The sequence below is a fragment of the Thamnophis sirtalis genome, unplaced genomic scaffold, assembly GCF_051295495.1.
Source record: "Thamnophis sirtalis isolate CommonGarterSnake01/CBP01778 unplaced genomic scaffold, rThaSir2_p1.2 scaffold_6, whole genome shotgun sequence".
NCBI classification, from domain to species: Eukaryota; Metazoa; Chordata; class Lepidosauria; order Squamata; family Natricidae; genus Thamnophis; species Thamnophis sirtalis.
Window position 1 is genome coordinate 17,008,283 of NW_028261386.1, and position 22,389 is coordinate 17,030,671.

At 42.9% G+C, this 22,389-nt stretch overlaps 1 protein-coding gene across 4 annotated transcripts in view; it reads right to left on the reverse strand.

Annotated features, from left to right (window-relative positions):
- Positions 1-8,199: 8,199 nt before the first annotated feature.
- AP2B1 (adaptor related protein complex 2 subunit beta 1) overlaps positions 8,200-22,389 on the reverse strand; it is a 99,643-nt gene continuing 85,453 nt past the window's right edge. For all 4 annotated transcript variants that reach the window (XM_087717279.1, XM_087717282.1, XM_087717278.1 and 1 more), the window contains 2 exons: positions 10,704-10,858; positions 8,200-8,896 (listed from right to left, as the gene is read on the reverse strand). In XM_087717279.1, coding sequence (XP_087573405.1) covers positions 8,822-8,896; positions 10,704-10,858 — 230 coding nt within the window. In that variant the 3' untranslated portion in view covers positions 8,200-8,821. The remainder of the gene's footprint in view (positions 8,897-10,703; positions 10,859-22,389) is intronic.

Genomic DNA, 22,389 nt, shown 5'->3' on the forward strand with positions numbered 1-22,389 from the left:
ATAGCTACAGCTGCTGATTTGAAGTCAACAGCACAAGATGGTAAACCAGAAGGCTGGGATCACAAGATGATTTGAGACAAGGAAGGGGGGAGATGTCGGGTTCATGAAAGCCTTTAGGGGAGCTAGATAAGGGTGGGGGGAATCACAAAGCGACTGTGGGAAGCCAGGCATTTCAACCGTATTGCACAAAGCTGGAAAGCAGAGACAGTGCCACAGGGGGAATCCTTTGTGGCAACAGCTGCTGCCTGCCTTTTTCTTTCTTCCGGCGAGATCTTCCAGCTACCAGGGCAGGAGGTGACAGAAGCTTCGGGCATTCGGCAGGCCGTTTCCAAAGCATGTTGTGTCACATAAAACCAGTTGCAACACTTCGGGGTGTCAATAGGACCTGTTCACAGAGGCAAGCACCCTATCTGGCCTTGCCTTTCTTTAAATGCTTTGTTGGTTGTTGAACAACGCAAAAGTCAAGACAAAAACTAAAATTACAGAATTCGAAACAAGAAAATGAACTGAAAATAAATGCCAGCACCAACATTGGAAATGAATTTGTGCATATGAACACATATGTAATCTTCAGCAAAAAAAAAATTAAGCCTTCAGATAAAGCTACAGTCTATAGCTTTATCACAAATGTTTGTATAGAAAAAAGCTTATCTATTGGGAAAGATTTGGTTAACATAGCCATGAAATAGTGAGCGGATCTGAATAAAAGTCTCTTAATAGGCTTCATAGACATAAACCAGAATATATATTTGCAGAATATAGGGATTTATCATGTTGACGATTTAAGTGTGTAAAGCCTATCCAAAGAACTTTTTGTTCAAGTTCGGCAGGAAATTGTATTGGGTACCTGTAAGGGTAATGATTTAAGAGCTGACCAGCTGCTACGATGATGTAATACTGGGAATGAGTCAGCAAGGTTTTGGGGCTGATATCACTTTAAGAGCTTGTAATAAGAAGAGGCCCTGTTGGGGGTCTCTCTCTCTCTCTCTCCTCTTCCTGCTGTACTTGCTGATTGCTGTTTGAAGTCTGACTAAAACACATGTATGTATATATTCTTTGTAGATAAAACCACTATTTAAATACAAACCTGTTTACTGTATTTGCTCCTGGGTTATCTCACATAGTCACACTGTGTGCACTCTGACAGTCCCTGTCTTAAGCAGGAGGTTGGACTAGATGACCTCTAAGATCTCTTCCAACTCTGTTATTCTGTAATTGTACTACTGCTGCATTTTGTGAGTAGTGCGGGGGGGCAGGGGCAACCCCTACAGGTACAGTGCAGGGAAGGGTATTGGGGACTGCCAAATAAGAGGTAGCAATTTAACCTCTGCTAGGATATTCCCTTACCTCTTTGTCCTATAATTTGTTTCAAAATATGATTGTATTGTATTTCACAGCTTCTCTCTAGTTTACTCACATACTGGATTTTTATCACAAACTTAGCCATTCCAGGCCAGATTGGGGAAGTTAGGTGGGTTTCTAATTTTTTTTACTACCAGTTTGCACAGAAGCATCCAGGCAGAGCCTCCTGCCACCGCTTCTACCCATTCATCTGATCCGGCCCGAACCGGGAGCAACCCACCTCTGAACTTAGGGAATCCTAATACAGTAGAGGTAGCCCTCAACTTACAACCACAATTGAGCCCAAAATTTCTGTTGTTAAGTGAGACATTTGTTAAATGAGTTTTGCCCCATTTTATGACCTTCCTTGCCAGTTGTTAAGTGAATCATTGCAGTATTTGTTAGTAACGTGATTGTTAAGTGAATCTGGCTCCCACATTGACTTTGCTTGTCAGGATGTCGCAAAAGGGGATCACATGATCTTGGGAAAACAGCAACGGTCATAAATGTGAAACAGTTGCCAAACATCTGAGTTTTGATCATGGGGATGCTGCAAAGGTCAAAAGTGTGAAAAATGGTCATAAGTCACTGTTTTCATTGCCGTTAACTTTGAACGGTCACTAAATGAACTGGTGTAAATCGAGGACTACCTGTATTTCAAGGTGTCAAGGAGCTCCAATTTGATTGGAATTTAAATCCCTGCAAAAAAAATGTTGATATTTGTAATTGGCTGACTTGACTCATTCTTAATTTCAATTCCGATTGTCTCTAGATATGGGGGCATTGTAGTGGCCCGCCGGCGGCCAGCAGAGCTGGTGTCAGACTCAGACAGTGAGGAGGGTTGGGGAGGAACACGGGCCAGTCCTGGAGTCTGGGGAAGGCTCTGATGAGGGCTTTGTGTCGGAGGCAGAGATGGGGCCAGAGCTGTCTGACAGTTACCAGCTATCTTCGGAGTTGGACATCAGTGGGGCAGAAGAACAGCTGGAGCCTGTTCCCAATGTGCGCAGAGCTGCCAGGAGAAGGGAACAGCTAAGGAACAAGGGCCAACTCGGGAGTAAAGGTACAGGTGGATGGTGAATGGCTCCTCCCGTAGGGAATAAAGAGGGGCGAAAGGAGAAGGGAGTTTTCAGGATGATTGCAGTGTGCTTTTTGTAGGGCTGCCCTTGCAGATGATTTGGAACCTGTAATTGCTTCAAAATGCAAAGTCCCAACTGTTGGCAGGAAGAATTGGGTTAGTAGCATGACACCTGTGTTGTGAGGTTATTTCATGATTACCTGTAGATTTCTGGGTCCAATTCAAGGGTGGTTCAAACCTTTAAAATCCTATATGCTTCAGCACCCATGGATTGTTGAGCTGTCTCTCCCAACAAGAATTAGCCTTGATTTGTCTTTGGTATGTCTCTCTGGTACCACCCATCACATTTCTGGCTATTGTGTTCTACAATTGCCTTCCCTAATCTGATGCTTATCAGCTATGTCAGGCTCAGCTCCAGAATTCCCAGTTGGCTTTCAAAAACAAAGCAGTTTTGTTCACTCTGAACTGCCCTTTTGGATGCAGGAAACTCATTCACATTACAGCAGGGGTGTCAAACTCGATTTCATTGAGGTCTGTGTTTGACCTTGGGGGACAGGGGGCATGGCCAGCTCAATGTCACTTGTGTCGGGGGGTCCCTGTGGTGGTCCAAGGGCTCTGCCAGCGAAAACAGGCTCCCGATCCCCATTTTCGGGTGGGACAGCCTCCTGCAACCCTCTGCCGCATGGGCCTCCTGAGCTCCATTTTTGCTGGCAGAGGGTTGCAAGAGGACCTCCCAGCCGAAAATGGAGACTGGGAGCCCATTTTCACTGACAGAGACACCATGGGCTGGTCCTTCGCTGTCTCCAGGCCGGCCCCACGGACCAGATCTAAGCACCGCACAGGCCGAATCTGGCCCAAGGGCCTTGAGTTCAACACCCCTACATTATAGGCTTAGGCCATTTCGGTTATTCCATGTCCGCAAGCAGGGAAAAAAACCAAACAAACAGGAATCTCATTCATCAAACTACAATACCAGGATTTATTGGGAGTAGCCGTGACCGGTACAAAACCAATGGTAAATTTGTTGTGTGGAGATGCTTAAGATTTTGTAGAGAACATACACCGTCCATTTGTATCCACGTCCTACCTTTATACAGTGTATTTAATAAATTGGCTACATCATCACCTGCCTCCTTTAGACTTTACATAATTAGTTAACTAGGGCAGCATGTTAATCACACATGTAATTTTCCCAATCTTCTGTCTCCTGAGATCCAATATTTTGCATAAAATGTTTCTGTTGCAGTAATCATATATTAAAGAACTATGCAATATTTTCTCAAGTTACAGTACTACAAACATCGTAACACCATAACACCTAAACTCACTGTAACATCTATTTCTGCATAACCAAAGCAAGCCAACGTAACAAAGCCACCAGAAAGCAGAAATCCCTACACCATTCTAACGACAAAAAAATAATAATCAAGTACTGAACCTTACTTTGCCTCACCCCCTGCCCCTGTCACCAGCCAGTTTGGGGGGAATGAGCATCCCATTGAAACTTTACAGTACAGATATATATGCTGTATAATGAGCACAACATCGTATCGCACATTGAAGAGATTAGCTGTAGAAAGAAGGCCTCTGTGTTAGATGGAACATCCATGGTGCCAGTCAAATATTACATCCCTTCATTAGCCATGGGTTATTCTAGATGGAGAGCAAGCACACCACATAGGTAAGACACGTGAATGGGAAAGCTGATCAGAAAGAAAAAGTATTACCGACTCAAACTTTCCCCTAAAGAAGTACTGCATTGCTCAAGGATTTGTTCAGAAGAGAGGTCATTGCTTTTCAATGGGTTTAAACCTCTGTATTTAACTTTCATAGTCTTTGGTTTTTCAACTCACTTTTATTGTTTTGTGTTATATGCAAACCTGTCTCCGGAAGGGTTTTTTGGGTCCTACCCTGAAGGATGGATTGGAAATAAATAAAATAACCAGTCTGATCTCTCCCCAGTAATTATGAAGCTCCCAATTGGAAGACTTAACAGCAATTTGAGTTGCATTACAACAGGGGTCCCCAAACCTGGCACCTTTAAGACTTGTGGACTTCAACTCCTAGAATTTTGGGAGGTGAAGTCCACATGTCTTAAAGATGCCAAATTTGGAGACTTCTGTATTACAGCTTAAAAGTAGGATTCCACTAAATGCCTTGCCTCCCGCTTCCTTAGTTCTGTTGCCATTCCTGACCGAAGTTAGTATCAGATGTGACTAATTGCATAAATTACATTTATTGCTGATACAAAGCAAAGTTCAGACCCACCATCCAATTCCCCCCCCTTTCCCTCAGGTGTCAAATGGTTCTGAATAGATGGGGGGGGGATTGTCTTCTACTCCCCTCTGGACACATCTCATGGCATGCAGTCAAAGAATAACAGCACCTGGTCCACCAGAAGAAGAAAACAGTTTCAAACAGGTTTGGGGCCTTGCCTGCTACTTTTATTTCATTTTGGTCTTTGGACACCAGCTCTACTGATGTTGGGCATCATAGATTTGGAGGTGGAAGAGCTCCAAAGCATTTATTCTTGTAAAACAGCTTCCACTTGTCTCATTGCAAGAGATACCTCTTGAAAACGCTCTGGTTCTAAGTTTCTAGGCCCTCCTTTTTACTATCTAAATGTTGACAAAAAGATAACAACTGTATGTGCCTTCCTCCATCCCACCTGGTTGATGGGAATCGGGCATTGAGCTCTGGCAGGAAGTCCTTTAAAAGTAGGAGAAACAGGAGTCTTCTGTGACTTCACTTAGCACATCCAGAAGTAATTGGCAAGTTAGAGTAAATGCAGCCCTGCATGGAAGAGTCAGAGAATCTCTGCCTGGGACAACTTCCTTGAGGGCCAGGCACAAATCTTCACGAATTGGGATCCTGCAACTTCAGAGTGTCACTGGCCTCTTTGCTACGAAACCAACAATCTTGAGCTAGCACTGCAACTTCGAATCCCTGAGTTACACAATGCCATTGTGCCTCCTGGGCCGCCTAATAGCAATAGCACTTAGTCTTATATACAGCTTCACAGTGCTTTTACAGCCCTCTCTAAGCGGTTTATAGATTCAGCCTATTGCCCCCAACAATTTGGGTCCTCGTTTTACCCACCTCGGAAGGATGGAAGGCTGAGTCAACCTTGAGCCGCTCAGAATTGAACTCCGGGAGCGAGCAGTGAGTTAGACCTGCAGTACTGCATTCTAAACTGCTGCGTCACCAAGGCCCTTGCACAGCATGTGGCAGTCGTGCAATGACAACACAAACATATCTGTGGTTATTTTATTACGGGAATCAGGATGCTCAAGAACTCCCAGTTTTAAGAGGCAGATGACAAAGTGCTTACTGAGGCTCTACTACTGATCTGTCAGCTGGGGGTATTGAATTCGGCTATGCAGGTCCCTGAAATCACAGCCTTTAGACTTTCCAAAGGAGATTCAAGATGCAGGCAAAGACCCAATGAAGACACTTATGACCCAGTGTAACTTCTTAATTAGCCATGAACCCCAAGATGTTCATGAAGGAATTAAGAGTTTGGAAATGCAGTTTGATACCTGACCGAAAAAAGCAAGGTCTCATGTGGTTATGAAGCAAGCATGATGGAATTGCAAGTAGTCCTTGATATATGATTGTAATTAAGCCCAGTAGGTCATTACATCAAAAGTCGAGGTACTGGCACTCATGTGACTGGAAGTAATTTTCTGGCCTTTTTTGAGTAGTCATTAAGTGAATGTTGTTCATTTGAATGGGTTTTTTTAATCAGAAATCAGCAAAAAATGCTAGAAACTGGCAAAAACCATCACGGATCATGGTCATTAAGCAAGGACTACTTATAGGAGCATAAGGACTAGCCGAGTGAAAATATATTTCTGATTTTGAAAGATGTAGATTGACCAGAACTTAAAGAGCAGATTCTAGTGAACTGCCTATTATGTTCACAGGTGAGTGATTCTTTAAGTTCCAAATAAGAAGAGGTCTCAAAGGTGCTTTTTTCAAGAGGCAACTGGACTTTCTATTTTTTCTTTGAAGATGTTTTGCTTCTCATCTGAGAAGCTTCTTCAGGTCTGGTTGGATGGTGGGAAATGGAAGACTTATACTTCTTGCAGATGGCTGGACATTGTACATTGGGGAAACAAAACAATTACTTCATAAATGTATGGCACAACATACAAGAACAAACTCATCAGGACAAGATTGGGCACGCCATCTACATTTAAAAGGCAAAGGCCACTTGTTTGAAAACAGCAAAGTCCACATTCTGGACAGAGAGGACCACTGGTTTGAAAGAGGTCACCTGTGTCAAAACTGAGCAGCCCTCTCTCAACAGAGGGGGAGGGGTATGGTGTCATCTATCTCTGGTCTATAACACAGTCGTTTCAACAGTTCCACGAAGGCTCCACACTCATTTGCACTACTCAGGTGACCTTGAGGACAGAGATAAACCTCCAGGTGGCCTCAAGGACTCTCTAAAAGGATGCAAATGACCAGCTGTGTGCAAGGAATATAAATCCTCCCATTCCTCACCATCCAGTCAGAGCTGAAGAAGCTTCTTGGATGAGAAGTGTAACATCTTCAAAGTAAACCAAGGAAGCCCAGTTACATCTTGAAAAAGCACCTTTGGGACAACCATGACCTGGATGACTGAGAATCTCCATAGACAAATAAGAAGGGGCTTTCCCACCAAGCCCATTGACTGTTATCTTGGCCTAGTTCTATACACAAGTTTCAAAGGCAATGTAGCAACCCACTGAAAAGTTTATGCATGCTCCTTATGCGGGAGTAGGTGGGTGGAGGAAACTGAAGCCTCCCGGAATAGCTGCATCATTGCAACACAGAATTTGCTCAGAGGATCTCCTAGACACTACATCTCCCAAATAGGGCGGGGAATAAAACAGCTACAAGAAAGGGGGCAATGGAGATGGGGGGCATAGGAGAAAAAAGACAGACAAGCCAGGAGGCAGCTGACAGGGAAGAAAAAGACTCTCTTATCTTTCCTTAGACAGAACACGTTAGGAGGCTAACAATGAGACCAGATTCCACATAAAGAACTTGAAGTCTGAAGGGCGTAGATCCTCGCTAAAGGTTATACCCTGGTGGAATGAGTATGGTTGGAGCAGAGAGCCCATTTCAGCCATACTGGGGCATGGCTTGAATCTGGTACATTTATGTGGTGGCAGGAAAATATCCCGGTTTTAGGCTGCAGAGAGAGAGAGAGATTCCATTACAGAGATGGCAAAGAAGGGCACCGTAGGAGTTTGCCCAGTGCGATTGACCCCCAGGTCAAGAGGAAACGGTAACTGGATTAAACTGCCAGGATAACCAAACTGCCCTTTCTTCTGCCTTTTTTTCTTTTCCCAGCCTTGCTACCTACTGTTCTGATTTACTTCTGAAAGCCCCTGTCTTGGCTGCCATGGGTTTTTCTTTTTTCCAAATAGACCACATATGCCCGAAGCCATCAGAACCCACTGTTCAATTGGCAGCACAGGAAAAGAGAATATGGAGCTGTGGTACACACTGATGCATGCAGGGGCAGTAAGAGGCATTGCCTCTCAATTTTCATCCCTCGGAGCTCAAAGAGCAACAGATTGTCTCTTCAGCTGCAAACCCCCCCCGGTGTCCACAGGATTAGCTTTTAGTGAATGGTGGGATTTTCAGTCTATAAGGGAGGGCAGGCATGGAGAGGCCTTAAATAATAATAATAATAATAATAAACTACAATTCGTACCATATAATCGAATTTCCCAAGGTTAAATCAATAAGCCAGCATTGGTTTCCTTGCAACAATTGTACAACTAGTCTTGTTTCAATGCCCCTCCTTTATTCCTGCTTATTGTAGACGGCTGGTTCATTACAAAAATTAATCAGCAGTACGCAAATACAAAAGAATAAAGTGCAGTGTGTGTGTTTTCTCTCAGATGCCTCTGGCTGGGCAGTGTGTGTGTGTGTGTGTGTGTGTGTGTGTGTGTGTGTGTGTGTGTGTGTATTGTGTGTGCATATGCATTTATTAAAACAAAGAAGCATATTACAAAATATTAACCAGAGGCCGACAGTGGTTTTAGAAAATGCAAAGCATTGGCACACGATGAAGAAGCCACAGGAACAAATGAGAAAAGACATGGCACACAGGACTGCAAAAACAGCTGATGCGGAGTGGTTACAAAATTCTCACAGATGCTAAAAGTATCAAATGCCACATCCCCTACTGTTACCGGCAAGTGGACACTACTTGCTACCTTGGTTTAGCCTCAGCATCTGGAGCTGAGATCTCAGACACAACACAGAGCTGCTTTTCCCAAATCGAGGGAAGGAATGTTCTTGGCCTACACCAACACACGGGCGGTGGCAGTAGAATGTGGAGTTAGCCCCGCTCCCGGTTCCCCATGTGGTGAGGTGCTGGCAGTGGTGGTGTGGTTTGAGAGATCAGTTTTTCAAAATGGCATCGTAGACTTGGTAGACATACTGGGAGACTTCAGGGGCTCGGCACTTCAGAGACAGCTGTTGGAGAAAAGAGGGAAGGCAGGGGAATTATTTTAGGAGTCCCTGAGCAATACACCAATGGTGGAAGGTTGGGGGACAGAGCTAAAAACTGCATGAAGATGGTCCAAAATCCCTTCAATTCAACACTAGGCCTGTGATTACTAATCAGAATTTAGTTCTTCTTTGTTAAAAATAAAATAAAAATAAAAAAACTGGCCAGGAAAGCTTGCCCAACATGCTAAACCTCTGTGTGCTGCGTGGTTGATGTCTTCTAATCAGACCATTACGTTCAACAATAAAAGAGCATATTTATCTGATTACAGCGCGAGCTGCGCTGGCTACCTGTCGATCTCCGGATGCGCTTCAAGGTGCTATTAGTCACCCATAAAGCCCTTCATGGTAGTGGATCTGGATACTTGAGAGACCGCCTTCTGCCAATTACCTCCCTGCGACCAATAAGATCACATAGATTAGGCCTCCTCCGTATTCCATCGGCCAGCCAATGCCGGCTGGCAACTACAAGGAGGAGGGCCTTCTCAGTAGTAGCCCCGACCCTTTGGAACGAGCTCCCCGTGGAGATTCGTACCCTCTCCACCGTCCAGGCCTTCCGCACAGCCCTTAAGAACTGGCTAGCCCGTCAGGCCTGGGGACAAGGATAGCCGCCCCTCCCGAATGATGAATGTATGTTGCTTACTATTTTATTATATGTCTCTATGTCAATGTCTGTATTCCCCCTCCCTGATTTTATGTGAGCCGACCTGAGTCCCCTCAGGGAAAAGGGCGGCCTACAAATATTAATAAAATCTCTAAAAATCTTTAAAATCTCTACAGCATGATCTACCAGCACAACTGCCCTTCCTTAACCTGGCTTGAGGGTTGAGGGTGAAACTAGCCAGTTTTCCTCTCCTGTATATGGATTCAATCATTTCATGGAATAAATAAAAGGGAAGGGACCCAGATGGAGTGAATTTCAAGCCTAATCAATTATTGCCAACATGACCATGATAACAAAGATGCGTGCAGGAGATGTGCAAACTAGACAGGCCCAAAATTTGTCAGTCACTGGATTAAACAGATGATTCATTAAGGACGGTTTTCTTTAATTAGGTGATAACTTTTAGTATTTTCATCTGTCCTCCAAATTTTCCAAGTGATTATAGTTATGATATTTAACTGAACTTCTTGAAAACATGGAGTACAGGTAGTTTTCAACTTACAGCAGTTTGTTTAGTGACCGTTCAAAGTTACGATGACAAGTGACTTGTGACCATTTTTCACACATATGACCATGGGGAGGCTGCAATGGACATAAGTGTGAAAAATGGTCCCCCTGGTCATGTGACCAAGATTCCGATGCTTGGTAACTGGCTTGTGTTTATGGCAGTCTCAGTGTCGTAGGATCATGCGATCGTCTTTTTTGACCTTCTGACAAGCAAAGTCAATGGGGAAGCCAGATTCACTGAACTTAAATTGTTACTAACTCAACAATTGCAGTGATTCACTTAAAACAACTGCGACAAATGGGACAAAACTCACTTAACAAATGCTTCACTTAGCAACTGAAATTTTGGGCTCAACTATGGTTGTAAATTGAGGACTACCTGTACTTCTTTTTAAACTGCAAGCACCAGCTCAGGAAATAGCAAGTTCAGAGAGATAGAGAGAGAGGGAGGGAGGGAGGGAGGGGGCGGAGAGGAAGAGGGGGAGAGAGAGGGACGGAGGAAGGGAGGGGGGAGAGCGAGAGAGAGAGCGGGGGGGGGGGCAAGCGAGATCCAAACAAAGGCCTAGAGGTTCAGGGCATTGTTGCCTCAGCAACAGACCTTACCGTATAGTTGGGATTGCCAGGCTGAATGCGTAGTTCGGCCAGGATCCAGATGCCATTGGTAAGCTTCAGTGACTGGTACAGCATGTCCTGGCCTTCCACATTTCTCTTGGCAATGGTATATATGTTGTTGTTCTGGAGCTTACTGGAAACAGTATCTAACAGAAGAAAGCAAGTCCCATTAGATTTTTGGAAACCTTCCAAGCTTATCACCTGTCTGAGATCATACCAAGAGACAATCTAGAAAATTGTAACAGTACAAATTGCTGTCACTGGATCATGCTTCGTTGCTTGCTGTGCCAGCCTTCTCTTCTTGCCAACTATTCCGGCCCACAATTCAACGTTAAGAGCAGTGTTTCTCAACCTTGGCAACTTTTAAGTCCTGTGGACTTCAACTCCCAGAATCCCCCAGCCACTAAGAGTTGAAGTCCACAGGACTTAAAGTTGCCAAGGTTGAGAAACACTGGTCAAGAGTAAGAACCCACTTGACAATCCACTTCCATTCTGTTTCTGACCCTTTGTCTTCCTCTGCTGTAGACGAGCTGAACATGCAGTACCGTGCAAGATAGCAGGGGCTGGAACAATATCCTAAGAAGAGACCCACTCGAGTTACAAAGGGCACAGTTCTAAGGAGATTATCCCAGATTTGGGGCAAAAGATCAGCGGCCATTTTAATACACATTCCTTCTCTCTTTGTATGTGTTCATGGATCCAGGTGGACTAATTGAGCAATTGCACATTTATTAGCTATTAGGGGCCATCAACAGCGAAGAGAAAGTTGCCAGTTCCTGGTCTTTTAAAGCCTCTGTGGGAATCAGAGTACTGAGTAGGTGGGCCTCTGGTTTGCCTTCCTACCTTCTAATTTGCTTTTGACCGGGTAACTAAGACAAGGGGGGGGGGGGGAGAGAGAAGTTCCTGCCTATGAGGAGCTTAGAGTCAAGATCTTCAGGAGTTAACACCTGTCATCCTCACTTTCCAGAGCTTCCTTTCCATTCTTATTTCTTCCTTAATTGCCAGAAGATTCCATACTGCGCAGTACCCTCCCCAAATGCTGTATCATTAATGTAGAGCAAAGCTGGGAAATGCAGCACATATATCCATAAGCCAACATGCCTTTATTAATGAACGCTTTCATTTTCTGTGTTCTCCGAAGGTAATATTCAGAAGAAGCTTCCAAGTGGATCCGTTTAGTGCTGGATCCACTTGAGAGCCTAGTATGGTTGACTTAAGGGGCCATGCTGAAGGGGTCATTACTCGCCCCCTCCCCCCTCGCACATATGGAAACATAAACATCTCTCTTTAACTGCATTCACAATTCAATGGGCTTCCTTTGCCTTTTTCTTGGTTGCTGTGGAAACTGAGACACCCAGGCAACTAACTCATCTTTCCCAGGGATTGTGTCCTCTCTAGCCCAACTTTTTTCTCTGAGAAATTCACCGTATGGAACAATCATCCCCTTTCCGTGCAGAATTAACAGCTGCTCACCACCATGGAGATTTGAAAACATGACTTTCCCTTGAGAATCCTGGGACAAAAAAAAAGCCTATTATATTTTATAACAGGGATGGTGAACCTTTTAGCCATCGAGTGCCCAAACTGCTCGCGCATGCCCACACTGAAAGGTGTGAGCGCATGCAAACATGTATGCATACGTCAACATGCATGCGCAGCAGAGACCCAAAGACCAGCTGGCTGGCAGGAGGCGGGGCATCCCAACACTGGCAGTGTGGCAAGAGGCAAGATCTTTTTCTTTCGTGAGCTTCTGTTTCATCGTTTGTAGAGAAAGAGAAGCTCACGAAAGAAACACCACGGAGATCTGACCTGGGGCAACAGTGTGCATGCTAGCAGAGGGGGCTCTATGTGCCATCACAATTCTATAATTTTGGGGTGTGCATGCATGTATCTTAAGTCAGTCTTAGCAATTGCCTTAGGAGTCCCTGCAGAGCCCATCTAGTGTAGCAGTTAAGGTAGGAAGCTACAACCAGGGAGACTGAGGATTCTAATCCCCCTGAGCTCATAGCCAGTTGTGACATTGTGATCTTGGCCAGTCAGTCTTTCAGCCCTAGGAAAAAAGGCAATGGCAAACCACTTCTGAATTCTTGCCATGAAAACGGCAAGGACAGTCCATCAATGAAAAAGCTGACTTGGAGACACCAAAATAAATACATAAATAATTTAAAAAAAAAACACCTGTAATTACTTGCATACTGTCCTTGCAAAAATTAATTCTCCAAACTTATTTTAAAAATCACATATTTTATAAACTAAGATCTGGTTTGCATTCTGAAGGATTGCAAAACAGTCCAATACAGTTAGGTTAATTTCCAACTTGATTCAGGATCCAAATGTCCATGTAATCCTTCTGACCATCCCTGAAAATGAAATTAACTACAGTCTAGATTCTCTTTGACAGAACTGGGTGAAAAGTGCAAGAAAAGTAGTCCCATCTGAGGGGATCAGGAATGTCAAATTTCAAATAAATAGGTTCAGGGACTTTTACACACACACACACACACACTCACACACACACACTCACACACTTTTACGTTTATTTTCAGTTTTTTTCTTCAGACTCAGGAATTTCCAGCAAAAGAGCTGCCTCTGCAATGATCAAACCTGCTGTTTCAGAGGAGGATATAGATGAGGGCTGTCCAAGGGGGATTTTGATAATTTGAGCGTTAAGTTCCCTTTTTTGTGGCAATTAGTATTAAAATGACATGGAGATTAGAAGTGGCTCTAGTTAAGAAGCCTGCAAGATTTCAGGAGGAGAGATAATGAGCTGGGTTTTGGGGAACAAGGGATATAGATATGGGAGAAGAGTAAATCTTTTTAACAGGAGAATCATGATTGAAGCCAGTCAAGTTGGCTGCACATTGACCTAAGAGTAATTGTAAGCTCGTTGACGCAGAGGATGCATTCTCTTTACCCCCACATTATGCATTTAATACATTAATTAGTTTCTTTTTTTTAAAAACAAACAAACTGGTGAGAGTCCCCTTTGGGGAACAGGATCATTCCCTTTCCTTCAAAGGTGTCAACGCCAGTCAGCCAGCCTTTCCTCCCTTTCCCTCCCATGCCAAGGCTGATGTCAGCTTCTCAGGGAATGAGCCAGGTTGCTAGGCAACATTGCCCGGCAGTGCCTGACACGTGAGGTAGACGGCAATGGGCATGTGACGGGCTTGCCTTTATAAAGCTGACCCTGTGCAGAGTGGCGGCACAACCTTAGTACCAAATGGGGCAGATCGTTTGGCCAAGGCTCCTGGAGAGGGACGGAACTTGAAAGGAACACCCCTCCCCATTTGTTGTTGGTTTATCCCAAGACAGCTTGGTTGCTGTTAAAAATACTTTGGATTCCATCAGAGCTTCGCTTTATGATGATCTGTTGGAGGAGGAAACAAAAACCTGCAGTCAAAAATTCGCCCTGCCAAGTGGCAGTCCCTCCAGAAATAACACTCTCCAAAACTTTTTTCTTTTCTTTTTAAAGATGTGTTAAGCATCAGAACTGATGCACCTACAGTAGATGCCTGAAAACATACATTTATCTTGTGTTGAATATATTGAGCATACATTTCAGGGGATTATACTGAAAACTGCTGTTAAGAGCCAAAGACTTGGATAGATGGATCAAATCTAGGCTGACTAATTGGGACAATTCCTTTGACCACTTTTAAAACCATTGTTCTGTTTCAGGTAATACTGTACCTTAATAACTGCTACCAACCTGCCTTCCATTGAGGACCTGTATACTGCATGAGTCAAAGAGGACTGTGAAAATATTTACAGACCCCTCACCTCCTGGACATAAATTGTTTTAACTTCTACCCTCAAAATGATGCTATAAGACACTGCACACAAGAACAACTAGACACAAGGACAGTTTTTCCTTGAATGCTATCACTCTGCTAAACAACTAATTCCCACAACACTGTCAAGACAGTATTATTATTATTCTCATCCTTCCTAGTATCCACTTATGACTATAACCATGTTGCTTGTATCTTTACAATTTATATTGCTTTGTTTCCTAGTATGATTTGATTGCTTATTAGTAACCTATGACTATCACTAAGTTTTGAATCTTATGACTCTTGATGAATGTATTCTATTCTATTTTTCTTTTATGTACACTGAGTGCATTTGCACCAAAGACAAATTCCTTGTGTGTCCAATCACACTTGGCCAATAAAGAATTCTATTCTATTCTATTCTATTCTATTCTATTCTATTCTACCAGGGTGTCCAACCTTGGCAAGACCATGAAAGAAGTTTGGGGAGGAGACAGCATGAGAAGGCCCAAGATTGTTCTTAAATTTGATCACTGAACATGAACTGCTACCGTACAAGCCTATCCATTATTTCACACCGGCTTTGTGGTGGAATGTAGTCTGGATTCCCATGAGGGAGGGGCTGAATCCCAGAGGACAAAGAGACAGCTGACTTCAGAATGGCTTGAATGGCGGAAAGAGTTAAGACGGCTCCTCTCTAGCCATTCCCAGAGTTTATCTTTCAGCGATGCAAGTCGTTGCCTTAGTTGGGCAAGAATTCTGCCCAGAGAGGAGGAACAATAAAAGAAACTGTTTAAAAGTAATTTTAAATGTCTTTATGTTATATCTGAAGGCCTTAGGTACATGGCAAATGTGTGTGTTTATTCCACGCACTGAGGGGGGGGGGGAGGTTGCCAACCTTTTTCAGGCTCTTCCACACAACGTAATAAGAACAGCCCTAACAAAGCTTTCTCTAAACCCATCCCATCCCCCTTGCAGCTCTCATTATGATGGCACTTAAATACAGCCTTGACTACCCTAATTCCTGCTCAGCAGAATTATTCTGACATGTGCTGAGAGAACACCCCCAGCCTGCTATCATTGGAAAGGCGCTGCCTTTGTGATCAGGGACTTAATTGCTACGCTCATGCCTTTCCGACACTCTGAACTTAGTCACCGCAGGAGGGTGACCTTGCAACGAAGGATGGGGGTGGCAGCAGATTAGGAGAGAAGGCAAGCCCCGAGCACACAAGGAATCTGACATCGAGAGTGTGCCTTGGCTTAGTCGGACACAAGACTGCGATTGTGCGAAACACCTACTTTAGAAACGGCATGCCTGCTTTCCTTTTGTAGTGATAATTGGGCATTGGAACATTTTAGAAAGGGGGCAAGGAAAGTGGTTGGTGATGTGTGTTTGTGTGGGGAGAGAGGGAGCTGTTAGAAATAGGCAACACCGCAACAGCAAGCTAAGAAACAAATGGAATTTTATTCCACAGAAACCAGATTCCGTCCTTGTAACTAGTTGCCTGAAGGAAACATCAATGCACAGACTTACTTTGAAGACATTTTGAGCACAAGGCAAACTTTCTGCCATCCTGAAAAGCTTACCGTATGTATGTAACTATATAAAATGGATTTTTCTTCCTCTAAAATATTTTTAATTACAAAAAGTTGTACAACTCAGTTGAGGCCATAGTAGACATTTTGTGGAAACACTGCATGTAATAACTAAACATAGACTCTGAGCTACTCAGCCTTATGGATAAAATTAGTATTGTTGCTAATTAAATCCTTGTCTTCTGCTGAAAATAAGCTCAGCTAACTTGAATCATCAACTGAACTAGTATCTTTCTCCTTACTTTTTGCTCATCTTCCCAATATTGATTTCCCAATTTTAAGATTTAGATTACAGAAGCCTACCTATTTGCTATGGCACTTGGTCAAATATGTCAGGCCAATTTCTGGCAATATTGCACAATGCACATGATCAATACTAAGGAATGAAGGAATGTTTAGTTCAATAGCTGGATAGATACAGTATTATCACACCAGATGTAAAGTACCAGCACATGGATTAAGATAGCAACCCCCTGGCAGGAAATAAATCTATAGTATAGAGATTTATTTCATACCAGGGGATTGCTGCCTTAATGCTACAGGCAGATTTAGTAGCTTCAGTGACTCTTGATGCAAGAGACTAATGTAAATTGGAATATAAGCTGCAGGTAAAGTCATCCTTGCCAACAAAATCAAAAGGGGAGAGGTGACTTTAAGAGTTATCTACAGCAGAGGTTGAAGGCAGAGGTGCTCTGCAGGTTATGAATATAAGGAATTAGGAAAATGCATAGATGTTGGTGCAGCAAATAAACATGTGTAGGTACAATACCAGATAATGAGCATCCTATATTTGTAGGCATTCCTCTAGTTACTCGGGAAGAAATGTAGACCTGTAAAATAGTGAAGCCTGGGTGTATTAATACTTTATTGCATAATATTACTTTTTATACTTAGCTGCCAGTTTGTTTTGAATTTTATCTTTAGTGTTGTGCACTTTAAGGTTTGATATTGTGGTTTAAACTGTTTTCACCATGCATATAAAATGAAATCAATAGGACTTCGAAGGGAGGTACTGTTCTGACCAAGGCTTCCCAAGAGCATGAAACAAACTCCTTGTCCCAATAAAAACCCCTTTTATTAATTTACTGTGAATTCTGCTCATCCACATCAAGCAAAATCTTTCAAGGGAGGATTTACAGTCACAAACCTTATCTGGCTTGGCTGACAGGCCAATATCTGTGGGAATTTGGCAAGGAGTCTCCGAGAGTCACTATCCAATTAGCAAACTGTCTCCTGTAAACTCCACTCCCCCTTTGCTCCTCTTTTATTTTCTCTGGGAGGGGCCATTCATTGTCTGGCCTTACTCCCAAGTTGACCCCTACTCTTTCGTTGTTCCCTTCATCTGGCAATTCTGCGCATGCACACACTGGGAACAGGCTCCAGCTGTGCGTCTGCCTCACTGCTGCCTGCCTCTGACAACAGCTGATAACTGGCATATGGCTCTGGCCCCCTTTCTGCCTCTGACATAGAGCCCTCGTCAAGAGTCTTCCCCAGACTCCAGGACTGGTCCATGTTCCTCCTCAACCTCCTCACTGTCCAAATCTGCTGCCAGCTGTGCTGGCTGCTGGCAGGCCACAACAGGCATGGTAAACTGAAGATGTCTCTGCAAAAGCAGAACTGACAACTGTGGCAAAGACCAAGGAACCAGTGAATACACCAGCCCTTGGAACCTCTCTGGATAAGGAAATGACAGGAGATTGTACACATGCACTTCAGATGGCTCTTCCTCATGAGGAGATACCAGGATGGTGGTTTTCTGCGGATTTGAACACCTGGAAGCAATGGGATTAGGCATATTGCTCACTGAAGGATACTAAGTTTTGATTTATTGATTTTGATTTAAGTCTTTAGCGTCGGTACGGCATCGCCAATCCCTTCGCTGTAGAGTCGCATGCATCCCGAACCATTGCCACCCATTGTTTGCGATTTTGAGCGGCAGTTTTGCCATCTCGTATGGTAAAATGGATTCGCGAGAGGTCTTCTTCAATCAGCTTCATCCATGTTTTCCGTGGGGTGTTCTTATGCACCTTCCAGGTTTTGGGCACGGGTGCTTCAATGGTTATTTTGGGCCAGGAGTTGCTGTTCATTCTCCAAACGTGGCCTGCCCATCGCATTCGATTGCGCCTTACAAGTGTTTCGATGGTTGGTTGGTTCAGGCACAGTTTCCGTATATAGTCATTTGTTTTCTGATCATGTAGACTGAGCCCGCTTATGGTGCGTAGGCATCGCATTTGGAACACCTCCAATTTTTGTAGTTGAGCTTTTGTAAAGGTCCATGATTCAGATGAATAGAGGAGTATTGGTATGATCAAAGCATTAAATATTTTCATTTTTGTGGGCCTGGATATTTGTTGGGGCGACCACAGTTGAAAGTATAATTTTGCGAATGTTGTTGAGGCTCTTGCTAATCGATGGTTTATGTCTTCAGTATCGATAAACGTACTGGACGATATCTTCGCACCTAGATACGTAAATGTTTCAACACATTTTAAAGTTTGAGTATTGAGCAGTAGGCCAGGATCGGGAATCTTGTGTGCGAGGCAAACAGTTTTGGACGTGTTTATGATTAAGCCAATTTTTTCAGCCGCAGATTTGAGTTGGTCCAGCATCTTCTGTGCTTCTGGAGGCGATTCGGCAAATAAGGCAATATCATCCGCATAATCCAGATCAGTCAATTGTTGGTCGTGTATTTTTACCCCTGAACAATCCTTCAGAGCTTGTTTTAGTATCCAATCGATGACCAGATTGAACAATACAGGCGCTATTGAGCAACCTTGTCGCACGCCTGTTGATACAAGGAAGTTTGGTGTTTCTTGATTGTTGACCTTCACCTTGCTATACGTATTGCTATGAAGATTCTGCAGGACGTTCACTAGCTTTTCGGGTATACCAATTTTGTGCATTATTTTCCATAGACTTGGGCGGTGGATGGAATCAAAAGCAGCAGAAAAGTCAACAAAGATTATTATTATTGGCTGCTGATATCGGATGCGTCGTTCTAATATTCTCCGGACGGCAGATATTTGATCACTACACCCTCGTCCTTCTGTAAAACTGGCCTGCTCTATTCGTTGATGTTCTCTGATGTGTGGCTTAAGCCGATTTCTAATGATTGACGTTAGGATACTAAGTTTGCAAACTTTATATTTTAATCACTTGGAAACTTCCCTTTAACTACTTCTAAACTATTAGAGACTTTTGGAACAACTACTCTGAAAACACTGGATGAGTCTGCCAATTATGAATGAAAGAAAACATTAATCGTAAGAATTTAAAGAATCTGAATTAAACAGCAACAAGCTAAATACAAAATTGATCTTAGAAACAAACTGGAAGATTTCAATTTGTTTTTCAATTGAATTGTACATATGTTATACTAAAGGTGGGGAAAATCCGGAGTGATTTATTTTGGTCTGATTTTTTTTTACATTCCAAAAAACTGTTTTTTTAACAGGGGTATGTAGATTTGTTTATATTCACTGTACATTCCCTCTGGTAAGCCTTTAAGGACTTTCTGCTGATACCGAGATTGAAAAGATGTTTTATGGATTTGTTTAAACATAACAGATGGGAAATGGGATAAGGAGATAAATGGCTGTAACCTTAGAGAGGGTAAAGAGTCACCAAAATTGCTTATGCTATTGAAAGTTGGAAGTCACCTGTTTATATTTTATTTGTTTATTATATGCCTACTTTTCTCCTTCTCTTTTATCTTGCACCTTTTAGTCCTTTTTATTCTTTTGTCCTTAAGTTTAGTTTGCATTAGATTTTACTATTATAATAACAATTCTTAAACTTTCACCCACAAATAAATGTGGCCAGTCTCTCTCTCTTTCTCTTTTGTTTTCATAGAAACAATCATGAGGATGATAAGTAGGGCATAGTTTATTGCCAACATTTGCAGGCAACATAAACTGAAAGTCTATACAAGAGCACCAATGAACGCATAACTTTAGAATCAAATTGACTACATAATAGGAAACATGAATACATGTAATTCAATCAGTCAGGATTTTTCAGATGCAGATTGTGCAACAGAGCGTGAATTGCTGATGTCAAATACATGGATTAAACTTCAAAAATAGTCAACTAAATATGTTAGCAATATTTACTTTGAAGTCATGCAATCAGATACAAAGATCAATGTAAGGAACATTTTCAATTACAATTTTATATGTGTGGGGGGGGAAAACTTGAGAAGTTAGATAAGAAAACAAAAATGATACACAAATAGATGGTGTATCTCTACTTGGCTGGGGAATTCAGATAGCTGAAGCCCACACATCTTGAAAGTTGCCACGTTTGAAAAACCCTTGATCGAGAACAGAGCTGTCAAACTTGCGTTGTCACAGCAGCGTCATGTGACATATCGGGACTTCCCCCCCCCTTTGCTAAACTGGGTGTGGGCATGGCCAGCGCATGACGCATCTGGTCCATGGGCCGCGAGTTTGACAGCCCTAATCTAGAACCTGCATTTGCACAGTTCCTCATCTGGATCTTGAATTGACTAGATCAGTTTGGGCGATTCCAATCTTGTTGCAGGGCAACTTTGAATCCTGTGACTGAAAACTTTCCAGCGTTTCAAAGGCTGTATACAGCCACATTCCCCCGATAATGAGCTTCTTCGCCCAAAACAAAAAAAGGTGGTGGGAAGTGAAGCCTTTCAAAAGTGAGCTATCATTGGGGAAGTGACAGCGTACGTGGGAATCTGCCAGTCTCACTTGGTTTGTGAAGAACGTGAAAAATGGGTCATGTGTAATAAGCAAGATTTTATTTCATTACATTGGCTTCCCCCTTCTCCTGAGCTGATGTTTTGCTCTCACAGCAATTAGAGAGATTTTCTGGGCTGCCTTTTCCTCCTGCACCCCCACTTGCTGGTGTCTGAAGATTGGGGCTGCCAAGATTTGCAGGAGAAAGACAGAGACAGCAATATTGCCAGCTAGATGTGTACTACTCTGCTGGGAGCAATGAGGTTGGCTAGAAAATCTACAGAAGCTCAGCTGATGATTTCCTAAGAAAAGGAACTTGTAATGAGGAGGTGGCAACAGGAGGGCACCTCAGAGGTGTGCAGATTCTGAATCCCCTAACATCCTTCTCCCCCCTCCCAATTGATATTGTAGATCAATGCCATTTTAAAGCAGAAAATACTTAAAAACTACTATAAAAGAGTCTTTTTTAATAGTTAAAAGAACCCACCAAAACATTGTACAAAAACCAAGGAAGCAAAAAATAACAATAGCAATAGTATTTAGACTTATATACAGCTTCATAGTGCTTTTACAGCCCTCTCTAAGCTGTTTTACAGAGTCAGGATATTGCCCCCAACAATCTGGATCCTCCTTTTACCCACCTCAGAAGGATGGAAGGCTGAGTCAACCTTGAGCCGGTGAGACTCGAACTGCCGAACTGCAGCTAGCAGTCGGCTGAAGTAGCCTCCAGTACTGCACTCTAACTACTGCACCACCTCGGCTCTCAAGATGTGTTCAGTATGGGACATATTCTCACCTGTTAGGCATTATTGGCACCAACTGGCTGCTCACATCTGTTATAACTATGGGAAACATTCTCTTTCTCTCTTTCTGTATTGTTTCAAGCATGTATTGCCTGGAGTGGAATCTCTTTGGCATTCTAATTCTCTGAGTTCCAATAATAACGTAGCCCCATGCAAGCAGAGGAAGATGCTTGGAGGAGGCCCCAAGGCCTCAAAACAATGCATGATTGTTTTAAAGATGAAAAATGTCTTGACAATACCACCTACTTCCACGTAAAACATACTTTGTGCTTTGTGAGAGCCAAGCTCAGTCATTGCCCCAGATTATACTGAATTTGCAAGCAAACTTTCCTATCAGCAATAGAATGTAATTTAAATACATTGTCTTACCCAAAAGTCTGACGGATAAAATAACTTCATTCCTTTATTAATATGTGCTTTATATTAGTGGCTTTTGGTCAAGCACATTTGATGTTTTGAAAATATAGGGGAGCTCTAGCAAAATGATTTCTCTAAGGGGTATACCTCATTCACAATTTTTTTTTTACTACAGGGACATAACTGGTTGCAAAGCCCAATTTATAGAAATAGCACTTGTCTCTTCATAAAACCTTCCATTTCCAGAAGAAATTGCCTATTCTGCTTATTCTTCTGTCTAGTCAGATGCACGTACCTACAAATAAAGTGCTGTGCTGTAGCTTCATTTTTTCTTTTCTGAGAACGATGATGCTGTTTGGTTGCAGAAACGGTTTTAGAATGAACTTGGAAATAGAGATGATGCTGGAGGTTAGTGCCTCACTTTCAAACATCCCAATTT